This window comes from Callithrix jacchus, chromosome 15 (assembly GCF_049354715.1).
Source record: "Callithrix jacchus isolate 240 chromosome 15, calJac240_pri, whole genome shotgun sequence".
NCBI lineage: Eukaryota > Metazoa > Chordata > Mammalia > Primates > Cebidae > Callithrix > Callithrix jacchus.
Genome location: NC_133516.1, coordinates 69,119,426 through 69,134,272, shown reverse-complemented (window position 1 = coordinate 69,134,272; position 14,847 = coordinate 69,119,426). Strand labels below are relative to the sequence as shown.

The following is a 14,847-nucleotide window of genomic DNA, read 5'->3' as shown; positions in this document are numbered from 1 at the left end:
GTGATCTTAGCTCACTGCAGCCTCTGTCTCCCAGGTTTCAAGCAATTCTCCTGCTTCAGCCTTCCAAGTAGCTGGGGTTACAGGTGACCGCCACCATCCCCAGCTAATTTTTGTATTTTTAGTAGAGACAGGGTTTCACCATGTTGGCCAGGCTGGTGTCGAACTCTTGACCTCAAGTGATCCACCCTCCTCACCATCCCAAAGTGCTGGGATTCCAATGTACTTTCAATTAATTCCCTTCTTGCTTATGTAATCTAGAGTTGGTTTCTGTTGCTTGCAACTAAGATCCCTGATTGGTAAATCTAACTATCCATGAAAATCAAGTTGAAACTCCTTAAGCTGGGTTTTGAAGCCCTTCTTTATCTTTATGTTAGTTAAGGTTATGGTGTCTGCTAAAATACATCAACTCTCACATCTCAGAAGCTTACCAAATAGGTTACTTCTTGTGTACATTTAGCCCAACATGTGTATTTCTGATTGCCAGGTGGTCCTGTAAGTAGTGGCTCAAGAACCCAAGCTCTTTCAATTTTGAGGCTCTTCCTTCTCCACCAAGCCTCCATATGCTGGTTTGCATCAAGCTGGTGTGAATAGAAAGAATACAGCAATCTTTAGCTATGACTATAATTAGGTGTTAGGGCAGGTAGGACATGTTATTGGAGCTGTGGCTGGGCGAATGCTACCAGATTGTAGGACAAGACAGCTGAAAGCATATGGTAGAAATCTAGCTCTGTCAATCAAGGCTGCTTTAAGTTACAAATAACAGAATCCTCCTCAAAACCATTGTAAGCCAGCCAAAGAAAAGGGAAGAAATATAAGAATAGAACAGCATGCATAAACACCCATGGTATTTATTGCCCTATGGCCAGTCCTCCTTTCTCTGATGATAGCACCATTGTTTTCCTTTGGGGAGCCACGTTTCCCTGCTCTCAGCTCATGTGATTCAGGTGGAATCAATCCCAACCCCTGAATCACATCTGGCCAATCAGGTATTTCATCTCCTCAAACACAGTAAATAGCCTTAGATTTGGGAATGTGACCCAAGCCAACCAGTGGCTCAATGGTGAGACCTTCTTTGGAACTTCTAGACTCTCTGCCTGGCATGAAAGTGTAAGAATCTATGCGTGGGACCTCCAGCAGCCATATTTCTATCATGAAGAAGGAGCTTGCCTGATTCTGACGCCAACGCAGAAGAAGGTAGATCCAAGAAATAGAGACGGGTTCCTGACAACACTGAGCATCAGATCCAGCTAAGGCTAAAGCTGTGTTATTTTTAGAGTCTATGCATTCCTTTTCATTTAAGCCAATAGAAGTCATGTTTCTATCACTTATTTCCTGGAGTCTTAACTAATTGAGGCAAGAAGTGTAACCGGGGAATCCAGAAAGCCAGTCCTTTGCTCACATTTATCTGTTTCTTTCTCCATCTGCCTAATTCTTTCTCTCTACACCTACAGAGTGGCTTTTTTGCTATGTGTATACCATTAATAACCACCTCACAGCTGCCAAGTTTATGTCTTCATTTTGAGTGACCAGCAGAGACTATCTGTCTCTTAAATACAATTCCAAATTTCTGGGAGAGAGAATCTGAGTGATCCACCTCAGGTCAGCTATCCAATCTTGATCCATTCAGCTATGGTTTAGGGGGTTTTGGCAATTTATATAACTTTCTTGGGCTTCAGTTTTATTATCAGAAAAATAATAGTACCTGCCTTATAAGTTTGTGGGTGAGGAGTAAATGAGAATGTGCATGTAAAACTCTTAACATGGCAAGGTGCAGTGGCGCACGCATGTAATCCCAGCACTTTGAGAGGCAGAGGCAGGAGTTCGAGACCAACCTGGCCAACATGGTGAAACCCCGTCTCTACTAAAAACACAAAAGATTAGCCGGGCATGGTGGGACACGCCTGTAATCCCAACTACTTGGGAGGCTGAGGCAGAAGAATCTCTTGAACCCGGGAGGCGGAGGTTGCAGTGAGCAGAGATCATGCCACTGTACTCCAACCTGGACAAGAAGAGTGAAACTCCATCTCCAAAAAAAGAAAAACTCTTAGCACAATATCTGGTGTGTAGTAAATAAACAACAAATGTAAGCCGTGAAATGGTATTTCATTGGTAACCATAGTATTCCTCTGTCCTCGGTCTCCTTAAATTCTGCCTGATGTTAGGGGTGGCTTTGAGCCTGTAGGGATGGGTGACAGGGATCTCAGCTGTGGGTATGAGAAGGATCTGGAGGCAGGAAGCAAGGCAGGTGACTGCAGTGATACAGGATTCCAGCCAGGAGTAGCTCTGTGTGTGCTCAAAGAGCAAGAGAGAATGCTTGATATTCAGCCAAAACATTCCTCCTTCTGGCTAATGGAGGCTCATTGAAATAAGCTCTTCTCTCCCAAACTGATGCTGCTATCTTCAGAGAAATTCTCAAGCAGCTCAGCCCCGTCTTCTTGTTTTCCTTCAGGGTTGTCTACACTGGTGAACAGAATGGAGAATTCAGAAAAACTCATGATGATAGAACTGGAAGCATTGAATCTTTGCAACAGCACCCTGAAATAGATCTCCCCCACCCACCGTCTCCTTTAACAAATGAGAACACAGAGACTCAAAAGGATTAAGTGACTTGGCTGAGGTCTCAGAGCAAGTAAGTGGCAGAGCTATAATGGGAACCCAGATCTGCTGGACTCCAATCCCATGTTCTTTCATTGAGCCATACCTGATTTTATAGTCCCAAGATTCACCTCTAAACACTCCCCTGCTAAACAAAAAATCCACTAGTGTCATGGCCATTCTCATTTTTCACTTCTTATACAAATGTTACAGGCCACAGGCCACCTGATGGAGCAGAGGGTAATTGTGGAGAAATTGGACAAAGGAGGTAAGTTCAGCAAAGGCAGCAGGGGCTGGATTTAAGGAGTTGGCCTCCAGGCTGTGGTCAGAGCTCATCCATCTTTTATCACCAGCTGGAGAAATCTTATGTGGTCTTGTCCCTTCATTTCTGGGTGGCTTTGGAGACAGATTGCCCAGATTCACATCTCTTCCTGCTAACTGGTTGTATTGCCTTAGCAAGTGACTCAGTTTCCTCATGTGTAAAATGGGGGTTGTAGTGGATTGCATGGTGACCCCAAAAAAGATATGTCCACATCCTAATCCCAGAACCCATGAATGTGAACTTATTTGAAAAAGGGGTTGGTCTTCACAGATGTAATTAAATTGGGGAACTTAGGATAAGATCATCCTGGATTAACGAATGGACTCTAAATCCAATGACATGTCAGAATCAATTGACCATAAAAATAAGGGTTTATTTCCAGATTCCCAGTTATGTTCCATTGATCTATATGTCTTCATGTGAATTATTTTTATTGAGATCTAATTCACATACCATAAAATTAATCCTTTTAAAGTATATAAGTCAATAGTTAGTATATTCATAAAATTGTACAACATGCAACCATCACCACTATCTAACCGGAACAGTTTTATCATTCGTAAGTCCTTTTTTGATCCTTCCTTTCAGACAGTAGGTTTGGGTGATGGATGGGCTTTAGTTCCCCCTGTTGCTCTGCCCTTGTAGCTGGGGTGACTGCCTCATCTTGGTCTGTCTAGGACATTCCTGGTTTTAAAACTGAAAGTCCCACATCCCGGGACCCTCCTTAGTACTGGGCACACTGAGACAGTTGTCATTTGAAGCAAACATTGTCAACCTTCTTTGCCACTGGGTGTGTTCCACCTTCCTGCTACCAGTACCACGTCTCTGTGTCTCAGGGCTTTCTCCAAAGCCATGGGAGCCTACTCTACTCAGAACAGCAGGCTGGGATTAACCCTGCTTCACTGGGACATTCCTCATAGCAACAGGAGTATGAATACTCCAACTTTTTCAACTCTTGGGTGAGATAACTCTGAGACAAGGGTTCTACACTGACTTTCGTAGTTTCCCCATAGGGATAAGCTTCCCTCTCCCACAGTGTTAGCTGGCTTGATGGTGTACCCTTTATGGCTACCTTCCATTGCTTGTCTCACTTCCCCATCCCCAAATCTTTGTCTCAGAGTCCTCTTCTGGTCAAATCCAAACTAAGTCAGCCTTTACTCCTGGATCTTTGAAATCAACAAATGTTTTCTCAAGCATATGTCAAGTATTAGGCAAATGGAACCTCTAATTCCTTCTTCCAACCAGATTGCTGCTTATAAAGCCCGTATAGAGAAATTCTAGAACTGCCACCATGTCGCTGGACAGATTTTGATATCCCCCACCAGCAGCACACACACTCCCTCACCCAGGGTCGGACCCACCTTTAGTCTTTAGGCTCCTCTTGGGCACAGGGAAGGCCTACTTCAAAATAGGAAACTTTCTAGTCATGGCTGGCTGGGCTCCATCTAATGGCACAGAAGCAGACGGGCACTTTTATTGCTGTTTATTGTCAATGTCAGGTCCTCTTGGCAGCAGGATCACACCCCTGCTTGTCAGCGGTGAGGGCTGTCTGAACCTTCTGAGAAAAATGGATTATAAAACGACTGCAGCATAAATGCAGAGAAAAGCAGGATTCTGAATGCAGGCAGCCAGAGAACAACCCCAGGAGCAATGGAGTCTCATCGGGGCCACCAAGAGGAGCCTCCACTGCCCAAAAATCTGTTCATGACTTGTGCATGAAATTCCACTATTAGAGAGTTGTGCCAGATTGTATTTTCCAAAGATGACTGCAAAATATCCATCCCACAAGTTCTTTGTTGTTTTGTGTGTGTGTGTGTGTGTGTGTGTGTGTGTGTGTGTGTGTTTGTCTCTCCGAGATGAAGCCTTGCTCTGTTGCCCAGGCTGGAATACAGTAGTGTGATTTTGGTTCTCTGAAATCTCTGCCTCCCGGGTTCAAGCAATTCTCCTGCCTCAGCCTCCTGAGTAGCTGGGATTACAGGTGCCCACCACCATGCTGGTCTAATTTTTGTATTTTTAGTAGAGATGGAGTTTCATCATGTTGGCCAGGCTGGTCCTTAACTTCCGACCTCATGATCTGCCTGCCTCAGCCTCCCAAAGTGCTGGGATTACAGGCGTGAGCCACCGCACCCGGCCTCAAGTTCTTATAGCATGACATCAACATCCCTTCGTTGAGAGGTGGGGCCTATGTTAATTCCCCTCTAAACTGGCTGGACCTTTGGCATTACCTCAGCCAATGAGATGAGGCAGAAATGTGTGCATGAGTGAACTTTCAGATGATTCCTTCCCACGGCTGAGGACTGAGGCATTGTGGAGTAGAGTCATGCCTTCTCTCTGCCTTTTCTGAGTTAGTCTTACAGAAACTGTAAGAGATAATAAATGGATTATTGTTATTTCAAACCACTAAGTTTTGGGGGTGATCTGTTATGTAGCAATAGATTATTAATATAGGAGTGAATTCCTTTGGTTGCACTAGAGGGTAACTTCTTTAAGGGCAAGCAGACCCAGATGGGGAAACATATGAGGCCAAGTAGTCATTCACACTTTAGTATGAGTCACTCATACTTGGCACCACTCCCTCATCCCTTTAGAAAAGAGATAAGTTTAAAATCTTAGGAAATGGGAGATAGTGTCAGGATCTAGGGCACTAAGGGACAAAAATGGATGTGGGGCCCTTTGTGGGAAGAGATCTGTACTTAAAGCCAAATAGGACTGGGTTCTAGTTCTAATCATGCCCCTCTCTGACAGAATGTCCTCTAATATAAGCAAGAGACTCTGCCATTTATTAGCTATGTGACCTTGACCATAACCTCAGTTTCCTCATTTATAAAGCACTCACAGTAATACCTATCTCCCAAATTACAGGGAAAAATTGATGAGACCATGGTTATGAAGGTAAACTGTTCATGTAACTTAAGAAAGGAAAGGGTGAGGCCAGACCAGTGGCTCATGCCTGTAATCTTAGCACCTTGGGAGGCCAAGGCAGGTGGATCACCTGAGGTCGGGAGTTCAAGACCACCCTGGCCAACATGGTGAAATCCTGTCTCTACTAAAAATACAAAATTAGCTGTGCATAGTAATGCATGCCTGTGATCCCAGCTACTTGGGAGGCTGAGGCAGGAGAATCGCTTGAACCCAGGAGGTTGAGGTTATGATGAGCCAAGATCGTGCCATTGCACTTCAGCCTGGGCAACAAGAACAAAACTCTGTCTCAAAAAAAAACAGAAGAAAGAAAGAGAAAGGAAGGAAGGAAAGCAAGCCAAGGGTGTAGTGAGGAGGGCACTCAAGGAGGAGACAGCAGATCTGGATTCTAGTCCAAGCTTTGACAGTAACTCACTCCATAACACTTGGCAAAATATTATCACTCACCCCTCCACTCTAGCCTCCGTAAGTCTCACGCAAATATGATATCTCTAGACCTAAGCATCTCAGGTGCAAGAAGACCTTCAGCCATCCGTACCAGCAGAGGGTTTCAGAGTCTCAAAGTCACCAATTCAAGGTAACAAAATAAGGTCAAGGTCAAAATAAAATCAAACTGACAAGATGAGAAACCAATTATCAGACAGGGTCAAGGGAGTCCAAGGAAAGTCCCATTGTCTAACTATACCTTATAGCTATGAGAGTGAGGGATGAGGGATGCAGCCAATAACTGGTCATAGCCCCACCCACTTACAGTGTAAAACAGAAATTAGGAGCCATTTGGACTCTGGAACCAGTGTACCTGAGGTTCAAATCCCAGCTCTACTACTGATTAGCTGTACCAACCTTGGGCATGTTAATTTACTATCCCTTAATTTTCTCATCTGTAAAATGGAGGTAATACTTACAGCACCTTCTTGATCAGGTTATTGTGAAAATTGCATGAGCTTATGCAGTAAAGAGTTTTTTCAGACCTAGGAAGCTGTTTTTCGGACCTAGGAAGCCAATATTGGCTAATGTTTCTTAAAGTAAGGAAAATGATAGTTACGGAGATAATTTTAGTAGGAAAATTCACAGGTCCTTCGTGCCTCTGCCACTCCATCTTTCCTACTCTGCAAAGACAAATCAAATAAAATTAAATCTCTTCAATTCTCTGTTGATTCTTTGCTGCTATTAAGTCTTTAACACCCCTGCAGCTCTTGCTCATTTACTAACCCCCCTCTCTATTTCTCTAACAATGCAAAGTGCATGGCCTGGAGCTCAGAGCCTTCCTGAGCAACAGTGTCTAGCTACAATTTAATAACGTTTACCTTGTGTTATATTTCTTTTCACAGTTACTTCCTTTTTTTGGCTGGCGATTCTGGTTTTCCATTTATACATATAATTGAAAATGTTCTTTTAAAGTAAATGTCTTCATGTTTTTTTAAAAAAGTGGATGTATTTTAAAATATCAAATATAGTATAGATGGTTTGTGAATACAAAAAAATCATGAGGATGGTACTCAAACAACTGAAATTTGGAAAACAAGGTATTGGACTACGAAAGACAAAGATGTGAATATCATCTCCAGGGAACTACATGGATCTCCCAACAACTAAAATACATTTTCTAATCCCAAACTGTGTCCCTGTTCTGATTCTCAAGACCCCAGGGACTTATGATACTCTCCTGTCCTTTCAAATGCCGCCAGAATGTTAATTGGCACAAATTTTGAATATTTTGGCACATATATCCTACATCAGCCAGCAATTCCATTTCTAGGAATTTATTTTTATAAAATAATCATGGGTATGCTCAAAGACACATGGCTGAGAATATCTGTGGCCACATTATTTACGGCAGCGAAAACTGGAAATGACCTAAAAAGCCAACAGTAGGAGACCAGATTCACAAATGGTAAGGCATCCAAAAAAATAACAGTAACATGGCAAACACTCTACCAAGTACTTCTCTAGGAATATGACATATATTAACTCATTTAATTGTCACAACAATCCTACAGGGTAAGCATTATTATTAGCCCCACTGTACAGGTGAGGAAACTGAAACGCAGTTTGACTATCGTACCCAGGATCACACAACTGGTAAGTAGAAGAGCTGACATTTGAAACTAGGCCATCTAGACACAGCATCTATGTTTTTAATCACTATGCTGCAGTCCTTTCATTGAAACTGATGTTGTAGATGAAAAAAATTTTTTGAGACAGGGTTTAGTTCTGTCATTCAGGCTAGAGTGTTAGTGGCACCATCATAGCTTACTGCAGCCTCTATCCCCAGGGCTCAAGCGATACTCCAGCCTCAGTCTACAGAGTAGGCTGATTTTTCTTTTCATTTTTAATAGAGATGAGGTCTCACTACATTGTGCAGGCTGGTCTTGAACTTCCTGAGCTCAAGCAGTTCTCCTGCCTCAGCCTCCCAAAGTTCTGGGATTACAGGCGTGAGCCACCGCACCCGACTAGAAAATTGACATGGGAAAGTGTTTCCAATGTATCAGTAAGTGAAAAAAGCAGGCAGAGAAAAAAGTCTAGAAAAACATATTCCATATGTCAAAGAGATTATTTCTGGTTCATGGGATTGTGATTGTTGTTGTTCATTCTTATAGATGTTTTCCAGGTTTTCTGTACTGAATGCTTAGTACCTTGAATTAGACAAATGAAGCATGAAAATAGGACTCTTCTTCTCACCTCTCCTATTCTTTGATGCTTCTGAAGACAAAAAAATTGGTTCTTTGCGATGACAATAAAAATGATGATAATAATAGCCAACATTTAATGAGCTCTTAGTATGCAAATGAATGGACAAACATGATCTCATTTAACTCTTTTCAGCCAGAACTACTGTGAACAGCCTCCAAACTGTGCACTGCACAATTCCAGGGGGCACCACTAACATTGTCTGTATTACAGACTGTGCTGTGAATGCTGGTCCTTGGACCTATGCAACATGGCTGCCCTGTCAACAGTTCTAAAGGGTAGATGTTCTCATACTCTTCATTTTATAGAAGAAACTGAGGGACAGAAAGGCTAATTAACTTCCCTACATCACACAGCTAGTGAGTGGAACCAGTACTAAAACCCAGGCTGTCTGACTTCATGGTCTGTTCTCTTATTTGTAATTGCAGAGGGGATGACAAAGGAAGCAAAGTAAAAGCTGAGTATCTAGACAAAGATTCCAAAACCAGCAGAGGCATTGTGATGACATAAAAAGAGCACTAGCAAAAGGTAGGACACCCATGCTCTAGTCTCTGCTCTGTCCCCTCCTGGCTATGTGACCTTAGGAAAGATCTTCTTTTCCTCCAGGTTCAGCTTCTCCATCTGCAAAATGAGGGAATTACACAGGATGATCTTTAAGATCTCTTCCAGCTCTGAGAGGCTACAATTACAGATGGCATCCCAATATGGGCCCCGAATCGTGCCCTCCCACTCAGCATGGACCATCTCCCTCCTGCTCGCTGGAGGCAGCATCTCTCATGCTGACCTACTTTGTGTGTGAGGGAGAGGAGGGCAGAGTGGGACACTAAGGAGGGAGCGAGAAACCAAAGGTTCGCCCTCCTGAGAGATCCAGGCTCCTTGCCAGCCCCTAAGGGTTCAGGCGGTGCCCATCCACCTCCTTCTGACACCTCTCCCCCCTGCTCCTCAGAATGCAGCAGGCTGAAAAAACTGAGCAGAGTGGCTGTATTGTCTTAATGCATTGCTTGTATTTTTCATTCATGTTGGTAATTTCACCAGGATATTTCTTTCTCCGACTTTCCAAACATGCTTCATTAAAGTCATTCTTGCAGACGCTGCAGGATGTTTTATTAAATGAAAAAGTGAGGTGCAGAACTGTGTGTATGGAGTGAGAAAAAATAATTTAAACATACCCTTGTGTTTATGAAGAGAGAAAGAATAAATATCTTAGAAAGGAAACATGAGATACTGGTAACCATTTGCTTCCCAGGAGGGACTCTGAGTTGGGGTAGAGCTTAGGTAGGATGGAGGCTTTATGCCTTTTGAATGTATGTGTGTTACCTACTCAATTGTTTATTTTATCTATTTATTTATTTATTTTTGAGACAAAGTCTCTCTGTCGCCCAGGCTGGAGTGCAGTGGTGTGACCTTGGCTCACTACAGCTTTGCCCTCCCAGGCTCAAGCCATCCTCCTGCCTCAGCCTCCAGGATAGCTGGGACCACAGGCATGCCCCACCACGTCCAGTTAATTTTTTAATTGTTTGTAGAGACAAGGTCTTGCTTGCTATACTGCCCACGCCTCAACTTTTAAAAAATCAACAGGTCTTACTATGTTGCCCACGCCTGAACTTTTAAAATATCAATGCCAGCACTTTGGGAGGCCAAGGCGGGTGGATTACTTGAGCCCAGAAGTTCAAGACCAGCCTAAGCAACATAGCAGGACCCGGTCTCTATAAAAAAGAAAAAAAAAATCAGTAAAGACATTCTTCTCTCCAATACTTCCTGACTGTATTTGTTTGTTAGGCTGTTGTAACAAAGTACCACAGCCTGAGTGACTTGAACAGTAGACATTTGCTGTCTCACAGTTTTGGAGACTAAAAGTCCAAGATCAAGGTTGGCAGGGTTGGTTACTCATGAGGCCTCTCTCCTTGGCTTGTAGGTGGCCGTCTTCTCCTGGTCTCCACGTGGTCTTTCCTCTGTGTGTCCATGTCCAGGTTTTCTCTTCTTATTAGGACATCAGTCACAGTGAATTAGGGTCCACCTTAATGACCTCAGTTTAACTTAATTACCTATTTACAGGCCCCATCTCCAAACACAGTCACATTTTTTTCTTCTTCTTCTTCTGAGACTGAGTCTTGCTCTGTTGCCCAGGCTAGTGTGCAGTGGCGTGATCTGGGCTCACTGCAACCTCCACTTCCCGGGTTCAAGTGATTCTCCTGCCTCAGCCCCTTGAGAACCTAGGATTACAGGCACACACCGCCATGCGTGGCTAATTTTGTATTTTTAGTAGAGATGGGGTTTCAGCATGTTGGCCAGGCTGGTCTGGAACTACTAACCTCGTAATCTGCCTTGCTCAGCATCCCAAAGTGCTGGGATTACAGGTGTGAGCCACGTTCTGTAGTATGTGGGTTAAGACTTCTACATATGAATTTTGGGCGAACTCAGTTCAACCCATAACACTGGCCTAGGCCAATGAATCTGACCACTTGAGGTGAGAATCTGACCCCAGTGGCCCTCTGAGGAACATGTACAGACTAAATCTTACACTCAGTTGACTTGAATGGAACATCTCTTATGAGACGAGCACTGTTTTAGGCTTGGGACTAATACCAAGTTGAGTTTAATTTGACCCTGGCCAGGAGGTAGAGAGGGAGATGAAAACTAGAGTCCTTGACTAAACATCAGAAGACCTGATCATGGAACCCTGACTCCACCACTTCCCAGCTGAGCTAGCCTGCACAGTATTTTTAGCCACCAGTTCCATCATATGTAAAGTGCAGATCATAATCCATACCTCAAAAGACAGTTGGGAAGATTAAAGGAGAAAAGGCCTGTAAAATGCCTGGTACATAGTAAGTGTTTAATATACAGTATCTACCATCCATCTCATCTCCAGTTCAACTGTGGGCTCTAGGGAGTAGGGCCCATGGCTTTTTCATCTCATGGCCCTGGAATATAGCATTGAACACCAGGGCATGGGTTGAGCAGTTTTGTTGGAAGCAGTAGCCCAGACTGATTTTCGAGGCTGTGTGGATGTGCCCTGGAGGGACCTTCAGAATTACTACAGCGGCCATCTTGAAAAGCAGTGTTTCACAATGAAGAAAATCTGCATATTAATGTAAACATGACCTCTTTGAGAACCACCTGCTGATGAAGCCAAGGGATGCTTGAACTATATTTGGATCTCCTATGGTTCAATGACAGACACACCTCCCCAGGACAATGGAAAGCACATCCGATTTGGAGTGAACATCTGCTGCTTTGATCTGTCAAGCACTGATCCATGCATTAGTCAGGGCTCTCCACGGAAACAGAACCGATAGGATAGATGGATGGATGGATAGATAGATAGATAGATAGACAGATAGATAGATAGATAGATGAGATTTATTATAGGAATTGGCTCATACAGATATGGAGGGTGAGAAGTCCCACAAACTGCTGTCCCCAAGCTGGAGAACCAAGAAAGCTGGTGGCGTAATTCAGTCCAAGTCTGAGGGCCTGAGAGTGGAGATCCAATGGTGGAAGCCCTGGTCTGAGCGTGAAAGCCCAAGAACCAGGAGCTCTGATGCCCAAGGGCTGGGGAAGATGTCTATCTCAGCCAAGTAGAGAGAGGTGGCAAGATCACCCTTCCTCTGCCTTTTCGTACTATTCAAGCCCTCATTGGATTAGATGACACCTACCCTTATTGGTAAGGATGATCTTCTTACTCAGTCTATTAATATCTTCCATTGACACTCTCACAGACACACCCATAAATAATGTTTCACCAGACATCTGGCATCCATTAGCCCAGACAAGTTGACACATAAAATTATCCATCATAATCCCCGCTTCTTCTGAAATTCCACTTTTCCTTTGGGGAACCAGCCTCATTCATTCTTGGCTTGTGTAGTTCGGATAGGTAGGCCACATCAGCTCCAGGGATAAGCACATGGTTCAGACCCAGCTATTGCCTGTACCTTACTCTCTGGTTTACCATGGTTGGTTCAGAGATTAGCACATGACTGAAGCTGGCGATCTGAGTGATTTGTAGGGGCTTTATTGGACTATCAAGAAAGAAGACCAGGCATAATGGCTCACACCTGTAATCCCAGCACTCTGGGAGGCCAAGGCAGGGAGATCACCTGAGGTCAGGAGTTTGAGACCAGCCTGGCCAACATGGTAAAATGCCGTCTACACTAAAAACACAAAAAATTTGCTAGGCATTGTGGCACATGTGCCTGTAATCCTAGCTACTCAGGGGAAGTGGAGGTTGCAGTGAACCAAGATCACGCCACTGTACTCCAGCCTAGGTGATAGAATGAGGCTCTATCTAAAAAAAAAAAAAAAAAAAAAGAGAGAGAGAGAGAAAGAAGTGCTTTTTTTTCACCAGGTTGCTAAACTGCAACTGCTACTGGCCATTTTGCCACCTTGAGGGGAAACATGCTTGAGTTCTTGTTTTCATTGTGTGGACACCTGGATTCAGGCTTGCATGAAGCCAGAACTAGTCCTGAATGTCTTGGTTATGTGAGTCAATAAAGTGATTCTGGCCCAACCAGGACACTTCAGTAGTAGGTGGTTGATTTTGTGCTCTGGGCATGCTACAGCTGACTTATATTAGCTAACGAGATGAAGTGTTAAATATATGGGAATTTAATGACTGGTTGTTAAACTGTTGGTAGCTGGGTATCAGCCATGGTAAGAATATTTATCCCAGGAAAATCACCAAATTGCCACAGATCAAGGCACATTTTCCTCTTTGGAGACTCAGTTTACCAGCAAATCACAGGCCCTCACCTTGATTCAATAGGTCCCAAAATGGCCAGCAAGAATGACTGCTAGCCAGGGGCGGTGACTTATGTCTGTAATTCCAATACTTTGGGAGGCTGAGGCAGGAGGATTGCTTGAGGCCAAGAGTTCCAGACCAGCCTGGGCAACATAGCAAGACCCTGTCTCTACAAAAAAATTTAGAAATTAGCCAAGTGTGGCTGTGCTTACCTATAATCTTAGCTACTTGGGAAGACTAAGGTGGGAGGATCACCTGAGCCCAGGAGTTTGAGGCTTCAGTGAGCTGTGATTGTGTCACTGTACTCCAGCCTGTGCACGAGTGAGAACCTGTGTCTCTCTTAAAAAAAAAAAAAAAAAAGCTCAACAACTAAATGGAATGACTGCTAAACAACAACAACCAACATCTACATTTCACTTCCTAGCACTTTCTCATCCATAATCTCAGCTTGTCCCTTCAGCAATGCTCTAAAATAGAAGTTATTACTCACATCCTACAGGTAAGGAATCCAAGGCCTAGATAAATGCCTTCCTTGTGATCAGGTGGCCGATCTAAGAAATAAACTTAGGTCTTTGGACCCCATGCTTAATGTTGTTTCCCTGACACCCTGCAGGAGGTGACTGGAATGTCAAAACAGGGTCTAAACAAGCAATTTGGTCACTGGGTATGGAAAAACTGTTTTTGTAAGAAGAGTTTTAATAATATCTTTCTGAACAGAGGTGGCCAATTAGGAAGGCGGTTTCCCAGGGATTCACAGTTACACTACATATTCAATCTGCTGAGAAAACATAGCATTGTTTCTAGTAAATTATATACCTCACATTTGTACAGAATTTTTTGGTTTTTAAAGCCCTTTCAAGTATATTGCCTCTGTAGATCAACTCCCCTAAAATGCTTAGAAAGTCAAGACCTATGTAATAGACTGATTAACCAGGAACCCACCACCAGCACTCTTCTCTCTTCACTGCCTCTATTAAAATAGCCTGGAAAAAATATTTACTTTTGCTGCCTCCCTTAAAGACCTAAAGACATGTGACCTAGTTCTTGAGATTTAAATATAAGTCTGCTTTCTTGATAAAAAGTATTATTCTTCCCCACTTCATCCTGCCTTGAGCAAGGGAGTGATACCTGATGCTGCAGCAGCCATTTTGTAGCCATGAGGTGACAAGACAAAAAACTAAGGACAGCAGAGCAGAAAGACAGCAAAAGTATGGGTTCTCGATGGTATTACTGAGTCTGCACTGGGCTGCTTCCTCTGAATCTTTTGTTATGTGAGAAATATAAACCACTGTTACCTGGGCATCCTGTTCCCTACAGTGGAAACATTCTAATATAATTAGTAATTCTAGTTCTAGAAATTTATCATGGAGATTATAATGGGGAAAAACTGGAAACAGTCTAAATCTGCACAATAGGAGGTTGATGAAATAAATTGTAGGGTGGCCATATGTTGTATACTATGCAGTTATTGAAAATTGCATTGCAGACAAGCACTTCTTAACCTTGTGTTCTTAAACAAGTACCTATGGACATTTTTCTGTGGGTGTATATGTATCTTTTTCTGTGAATATAATGT

The 14,847-nt window shown here is 43.3% G+C and overlaps 1 protein-coding gene across 2 annotated transcripts in view; it reads left to right on the top strand.

Moving 5' to 3' along the window:
• The window catches only part of LOC144579583 (uncharacterized), a 36,270-nt gene extending 23,693 nt beyond the window's left edge, over positions 1-12,577 (top strand). Inside the window, exons 2-3 of one of the 2 annotated variants that reach the window (XM_078351670.1) lie at positions 2,450-2,629; positions 8,956-12,577. In XM_078351670.1, the coding sequence (XP_078207796.1) occupies positions 2,450-2,603 (154 nt within the window). In that variant the 3' untranslated portion in view covers positions 2,604-2,629; positions 8,956-12,577. Of the gene's footprint in view, positions 1-2,449; positions 3,236-8,955 lie in introns of those variants that run through there. The other variant, XM_078351669.1, reaches the window with a different exon arrangement.
• The last annotated feature ends 2,270 nt before the right edge of the window (positions 12,578-14,847 follow it).